At 40.3% G+C, this 7,599-nt stretch overlaps 1 protein-coding gene across 1 annotated transcript; it reads right to left on the bottom strand.

Annotated features, from left to right (window-relative positions):
• Positions 1 to 1,850: 1,850 nt before the first annotated feature.
• LOC146968643 (uncharacterized) lies at positions 1,851 to 2,978 on the bottom strand. The gene is made up of 3 exons (XM_085760555.1): positions 2,924 to 2,978; positions 2,482 to 2,835; positions 1,851 to 2,236 (listed from the first exon to the last, which is right to left on the bottom strand). The coding sequence occupies exons 1-3, from the start codon at positions 2,970 to 2,972 to the stop codon at positions 1,896 to 1,898; spliced, it is 744 nt and encodes a 247-aa protein (XP_085616681.1). The 5' UTR covers positions 2,973 to 2,978; the 3' UTR covers positions 1,851 to 1,895.
• Between the last annotated feature and the right edge of the window lie 4,621 nt (positions 2,979 to 7,599).

The raw sequence follows: 7,599 nt of genomic DNA, 5'->3' as shown, positions 1-7,599 counted from the left end.
GTTTGTAGTGAAGCCCCTCCCCCTTTATAAACCCTGACACTCTGTTTCCTCTCCTCACACTGAAGATCAACCTGTGTTCATCAGAGTCAACTTGTTGTGACTCTCCGTGGTCTAGAGCTTCACCTACAGATTCACACTGGTTGACTTTCTGTCAGACTCACAAAGACAAAACCACGATGAACACAGCAACAGCAGCAACAACACAACATGTATGGATTTAATCTTTCAACAGGAGGTTCCTGACAGCTTCAGAGCCGTGTGTGTGTTCAGTCGTATCCAGACAACAGGAGAAAAGACGGAGCAGTGTTGACAGGACATGGTGGAGTGTGTCAGTCTGGAGCTACTTCCCCTTTATGTTCACTCATCACATCCAGTTGGTGTCAGAGTCTCACATCAGCGTCTGAAATGTGTTTAAACATCAGTGTGAATCACATTAAAACCTCTGGTAACATGAATGTGATGATTCTTGATTTAAAAACCTGACATTATGAGTTCAGAGAGTTTTCAGGAAGTCACAGTTTGATACGATGAGAACAAACGTCTGAGACACTTTTCTTTCCTTTTCTTTTCTTTCTGACTTTATTGTGAACGTGTGGAGGTTTTAAACAGACCTCAGATCTGTTCTCCATGAATCAACCACAGGAGGATCTGAGCTTTACAGGAAGTACAGGAAGACCAGTCAAACCAGCCTCATGAATATTCAGAGCTTCATTATCTACGGACCAATCAGCGATCAGAGAGAAGTGTGGTGTCTCTTAAAGGGCCAGAGCAGGAAATCACAGTCTCCTTGTTCTCCACTTTTCTCTCTCAGTTTCTCTGCTGTTCACTCTGGAGATGAAACACCAGGTTATGACAGAACTGTATAAACAGTGAACACAAATCTATCCCATCATGAACAGACTACGTTACACGTTTACTTTCACTTTGAGTAACAACACACAATCCAATCAAACTGTGAACGTATCAACACACAACAACCATGATGTTGTTGATGTTTCTGACTCATGAACTCACTGAAACACTGGGAAACCACCAGATGTGAGAGGTTTTAGGCGGTGGCTTTTCTCTTTCTGTGAATTGAGTCATAGATACAGTTGATGGATCCTGTTCAGTTTCTTTATGGTCTGTAGCTTCTACTGCAAAGACTGTAGATCAGTGAAGTTATAGTGTTGATTTATTCAAAAATCCCCTAAATTATTGAGGAGGCTGAAATTCAGTCAGAGCCACCTCAGTAGACATCAGCAGTTGCTGCTGAGGAAAACTAGCTTCAAAATGTTCATTATCTACGACTACGGACCAATCAGTGATCAGAGAGAAGTCTCCTTGGTCTTTCTGACAATTCACCACAGTTGTGGTCGGTATCCGGCAAAATCTACAGTGCTGCTGCTAACTGTGGAATTACCATGTTCTGCTTTTCATGTTGAACCATTTCCTTTTCAGTGAGCTGTGGATGGTTCAGGTTTTATTCTGGTTGGTGTCTTCTAACATGAGCTCCATCTTCTCTCATTCTCTGGTGCTAAAGTTGTGTCATTTACGTCTTTTAAATCATTATTGTTGCACTTGTTGTGAAGAGTTTTAATAAAGTTTATTGTTGTTTTTAGTCTCAGTGACTTCAGACTCTCACACAGAAGAGACAGAACAAAATAAAGATTTATTTACATGAATATTTTTATTTCAAACTCAAAGTCGATAGAAAAATAGAATAAAACCCACAACATATTTGATATCAAGAATAGAAATTTGTAGAAAGTTAAAAAGAGACGACTGTAAAACAGGTTATTTTACATTGTACCAACAGTACATCTGTTGATGCTGCATAACGCTAACAACTAAATTTAAACTTAAAACCAAAACAATATGTACATGAAGATACAGCTTTTATGTTACAGTTGAGTTCATGTCTCCATCAGCAGCTGATCCAGAGTCAGTCCTGGTTCTGTCTCTTGGTTCTTTGACTCAGGTTCTGTTGATACGACAGAGGACGGTGGTTCAGACAGAGTCCAGTTAGATCTGATGGACTGAAGCTCAGAGAGACTCTGAGTCTCTGCAGCTGTGGTGGTGTTTCTTCTCTTGAATTTACACATACGGAGTCGGAGATGACAGTAGAGCAGAGAGACAACTAGTAAAACTGAAAGTGCTGCTATTGTCACTGCTACATAGACAACAATCATTCCCACACTCTCTGGTTCTGGTTCTGGTTCTGGTCCTGGTTCTGGTTCTGGTTCTGGTTCTGGTTCTGGTTCTGGTTCTGGTTCTGGTCCTGGTTCTGGTTCTGGTTCTGGTTCTGGTTCTGGTTCTGGTTCTGGTTCTGGTTCTGGTTCTGGTTCTGGTTCTGGTTCTGGTCCTGGTGTCTCTGGTTCTGGTTCATCAACAGCTTCTGTAAAAGACATAAAAACACTCTGTTGAGAAAACAGACACAGCGCTAAGACTTCTACTGACTCTACTGACTCTACTGACTCTACTGACTCTATATCAACTCACCAGTGACGTTCAGGTGACAGGTGTCTGAAGCTCTCTCATTACCAGTCAGGACCCAACAGTCATATCGTCCTGAGTCTTCAGTCCTGAGTCTGGACACATGAAGTCTGACTCGTCCTTCTCTGAGGACGTCTCTGTCACACTGGACTCGTCCTGAAAACTGTTTATCATGAGACTCTTCAACACCCTGGTGTAGATGATACACAACCTTTTGGTTCTGGTGCTTTCTGAAGAGTCGACAGTAGACGATCAGTTTGTCTGTTGAACCCTGAGTGGTGGTGAAGGTCCACTCCAGTGTGATGTTGTGGTTCTCCTCTGCCTGATAGGAGCTCTGTGTCACCTTCACTACAAATGTTGCTTCTGAGGAGACAGAGGGAAAGTGAGGAGCAGACTAACTGAGGACTTGTATCAGTTTGTAGAGAATAAAGTGAAGGAGTAAACTCACCACAGACACAGGAGGTCAGTGTGAGGAGCAGCAGGAAGCAGCACATCATCTTCTCCCTGTCACAGGAGACAACAACACATCAACAACTACATCTACACTCACTTCTTCCTCTCCAGGAGTTTTGGTGCGGTAATGATTTAATTAAAATCCAGCCTATTTTTTAGGCCTTTTCTCGAAAATTGCATATCCATAATAAAATGAGTATATCTCTGCAACCACAAGGTCTATTTGAATACTTTTGGTGTCATAGTAAAGGGAAAAAAATGAGGAATTGCTGAAATGTGTAAATTTCAGTATATCTGTTACTGGTGAAGAGTAAATGAAGATGACACACAGAAAAAAATTAATAAAATTAATATTCGCCTAAAAAAAAAATCATATTTTTGATGAGTGCCCTTTAGAATAATGCTGATGAAGCTCAAACTCTCTATAAAATCATTGTACAGCATGTGAACATTGTCTCTGCAGTGGTTGATTCTGATTAATTGAAGCATGATTGAGATTTTACTACAAAATATCCAGGCGAACTTTCCAAAATGTCCATTTTTGGCACAGCTTGGAACCACCTGCTACTATAAACTATTGTTTAATCTTTATTTTCACACAATTTGGATAAACTAACTGAAAATAAATCTACTGGAACCGATTGGAAATAACTAACATAGTGGATTCAGTGTCTCTGCGTCCCTGCAGCTCAGAGCAGCTTCTGGGTGGGTTTGGCTTTCAGCCTCTATCTCTGCAGCGCAGTGGTCGATTCGAGTGATTGACGGCTCATTTTAACCAATAGAGAGAGAGGAATGACGCTAGACCCAGGTCGATGTGATTGGCCGCACTGGCAGCCATGTGACAGCCATGAACCAGTCAGATCAGCAGATCCACGTGCAGGCCAACGTGGGGTTGTATGCGCGCGCACCAGGCTTCCGTGTAGGGAAGAGCCGTCTGGCTTCGGCCCGGCTAGTTCAGATGTACACACTAGGCAGAGTTCAACTGGAAATATTGTGGATTTACCCATAACACAACCTTTTCACGGCAAAACAGCAAAGGTAAGAGCAAATGTACGACCATGTTTTGGCCACGCAGTGTCTGTTTTTGCTCGACTTTGCTGGTTGTTGTCTTCTCCCTCTGCCGTGCTGCTGCTAGCTGCTGCTGCTAGCTGCTGTTGCTGGGGGACGCCCCGATGTTCACGTTCAGATGAGAGGTCGCTGATGTGTTTTGCATAATGTACAGTTGTATACGAGCCAGAAATGTGGCGACTGGGTCCACACAGAGGTGCTTTATGAAGTTTGATGTCTAGTTGTTTGTTTGAGTAGTGTTTGGGCTGTGTTTGGGTCATATAAACATGGTTTTTACACGTTGTAGCCCAGCTTCTGCTGTTTAATTTGACGTATAATATGACCATATTCTTTCATAATCAGTGCAGTGGGGGCTTTGTTATTGTTATGCATGTCTTCAAGTCCCCCAAATGGGGGACTCTGGATTACAGGAACACAGCATACGATCTTATGCAACTGTATTCTATACTTTCACTTTTCACATATAAAACAAGTCCAAACAAAATGCAGCATATAAAAATATCTGTGTGAGAGAAACTTCCCTCTCCCATGTTTCTAAACACATCAGACTAAAAAGTCTTACATCTACAGAGAGAAAAAGTGACTTTATCTTCTTCTCTCTTTGGTTTTATTCAGATTCTGACATCAGACGGTGTCTCTATTAAAACTAACAACCAAACTAAAGAAAACACTAAACAGACTCACACACAACATCATCAGCTCTGTATCTGGACTTTCCCTTCGGTCTCTTCATCGTAGAACCAGGTAGGAGATTCAACTACAACTGAAACCTGACACTGACACAGCTTTATACAGAGGAAGGTGGAGGAGTGATAAAAGGGGAATGAAAAAGGGGAATGAACCACGTGTGTGTCGTTTCAAAGTGTGTACAGCTAAAAAAAAAGCCTAAGTGTAAGACTTGTACAGACAGTCACACTAAGAAACAACCGACTACAGCACTGACACTACAGTCACCGTGCTGGAGACAAGATGCCTTTCTATCTTTTTAGATATTTCTATGTTATGATTTTTATCAAATATGAAGTTTTATTTTTTCAAGAAAAAAAAAAAACACAACACAACACAACACAACACAACACAACACAACACAACACAACACAACACAACACAACACAACACAACACAACACAACAAACACACAGCTCCAAAGTTTACCTGGTGGTGTCAAATCTGCAGCCTGTTCTTTAGAAAACAATCCTGGACGTGGCTGAGAAATCCTCTGATGAGTGAATGGATGAATGCTGCATGAACTCTGCACCAAACTTAACTGCAGAGGACAGATCCACCCCTGGTGTCACAAATCAGCCAAACAAAGGAAGTGAGAAACCACTGCAAGGTGCTATTCTTTCTTTCTCTTTCTCTGTTGTAAAGCCACAACTTTTTTGAAATATACAATAATCCTCATAGTAACAAATTGACACAAAGTTTGTCTGTGACCATATGACTGGCACAGCAGCATGTTCTGTATCACATGGTTGGTAACACAAATACTGTCTTTGTGTTTTACACATGTTTTACACACTTTCTCCTCAGGACTCAGATGCTGATCAGATCCATTCTGTTCATTCTTTGTTGTATTTGTATATGATACTTTATATGGAATAGACTTAGGTCTATACCAATATACAGGCCTTTAAAATTAATAACATAATAATAATAATAATAATCATCATCATAATAATAATAATAATAATAACTGTTGTTATTACCATCATAAGTGAATAAAAGAATCAGAGAAAAATTCACTTACACTGCACTGTGGCCTTCAGACTCATTATCATTTTCTTTTCATAGTAACTTATTTGTTTCTGTACAGTTATATTTTTCTCTTCACTCTGACTCCAGAACTTGTAGCTACTTTTCTCTGTTGAATGAGCTAGAAATAAAAAACACCTTTAGATCACGTAAATGTAGTTCAGGTATCAGGAGTGAACGTAACCAGATGGAGAATTAAAAATAATGTCACTGAACAGGTGAAGAGGAGGAGGAGGAGGAGGAGGAAGAGGAGGAGGAGGAGGAGGAAGGTCCAAACCATGTGGTCACAGTAACACACACGGATGTCAAACAATATACAGGAAACACTGAATGCACAAGATAGAGGAAGTGTCAGTGTTGTAGCTGTGATAGACAAATACTCCAAACCACTTTGATGACTCATCAACAGATTGAGGCTGATAGAACATTTCTGTTTTCTGTGTGTGAAGAAGCAGTTGTAGCAGGTTTGTTCCCTGGTTGACTTCAGTGAGCAGCAGCTGCTGCTGGTTCATGTCTCACTGAGCTGAGCTGTGGACGCTTCAGCTTGATGATGAAGACTCACTTCATTCATCACATGTCTTTGTCCAGTGTCTCTGTCCTTCACACTGAAGGATTGTTGTTGACACCTTGTTGTCTGGTTCAGGTGTAACGTACAACTGGATCAAGAAGAGGACACTTACAATACTGGATCAATAAGTTACAGTACTGGATCAATAAGTTACAGTACTGGATCAATAAGTTACTGTACTGGATCAATAAGTTACTGTACTGGATCAATAAGTTACAATACTGGATCAATAAGTTACAGTACTGGATCAATAAGTTACAATACTGGATCAATAAGTTACAATACTGGATCAATAAGTTACTGTACTGGATCAATAAGTTACAATACTGGATCAATAAGTTACAATACTGGATCAATACATTACAATACTGGATCAATAAGTTACAGTACTGGATCAATACGTTACAGTACTGGATCAATAAGTTACAGTACTGGATCAATAAGTTACAGTACTGGATCAATACGTTACAGTACTGGATCAATAAGTTACAGTACTGGATCAATAAGTTACAGTACTGGATCAATACGTTACAGTACTGGATCAATAAGTTACAATACTGGATCAATAAGTTACAGTACTGGATCAATAAGTTACAGTACTGGATCAATAAGTTACAGTACTGGATCAATAAGTTACAGTACTGGATCAATAAGTTACTGTACAGTACAACAGTACTGTTGTGTTGAGCTGAATGAGTTCCTCAACACTGGCTGCTGGTTTCTAACGGAGACAGATGTTTGTCTGAACAGCTGTGTGGTTCATCTGTCAGTGGAAACACACTGAGACATAACGGAGGTGAAGCAGCACAGTGACACCTGCTGGACAAACTCTACATGTGCTTCAGTAATAACCCAGAAACACATTGTCCATTAAAACATCCTATTGATAATAAACACCTGCTGATGTCACTTCTTCATGTAGTTTAGAGCCAATGTCTCTGAGAGCTCATGAGTTTGAATCTGAACCTTCATTAGATGATGTTTACACTGGATCAGGATCATGGAAATGTTTTATATCAGTCATTTAGTCAGTGTGCAGAAAGTGGAGGCAGTTACAATGAATGGATAAATAGATCAATATGGCAAAGTTCAAAGTGAAGTGTCAAAGAGAAAAGAGTGGAAAGTGTTTGAGTGGAGGGAGTCGTATCTAGAGAGAGAAATACAGCAGAAACACTCTGACACACAGGAGAGTCACAACTACTTCACTCTGGTAAAAATAAACATTTATTTATTGCAAAAAAAAGTTTTTTACATCTCAAAGTCACTCAACTTTGGTTTGA

The sequence above is a fragment of the Trachurus japonicus genome, chromosome 18, assembly GCF_045865225.1.
Source record: "Trachurus japonicus isolate A0001 chromosome 18, Traja_1.0".
Classification (NCBI taxonomy): Eukaryota; Metazoa; Chordata; class Actinopteri; order Carangiformes; family Carangidae; genus Trachurus; species Trachurus japonicus.
This window is presented reverse-complemented; position numbering and strand designations above follow the sequence as displayed.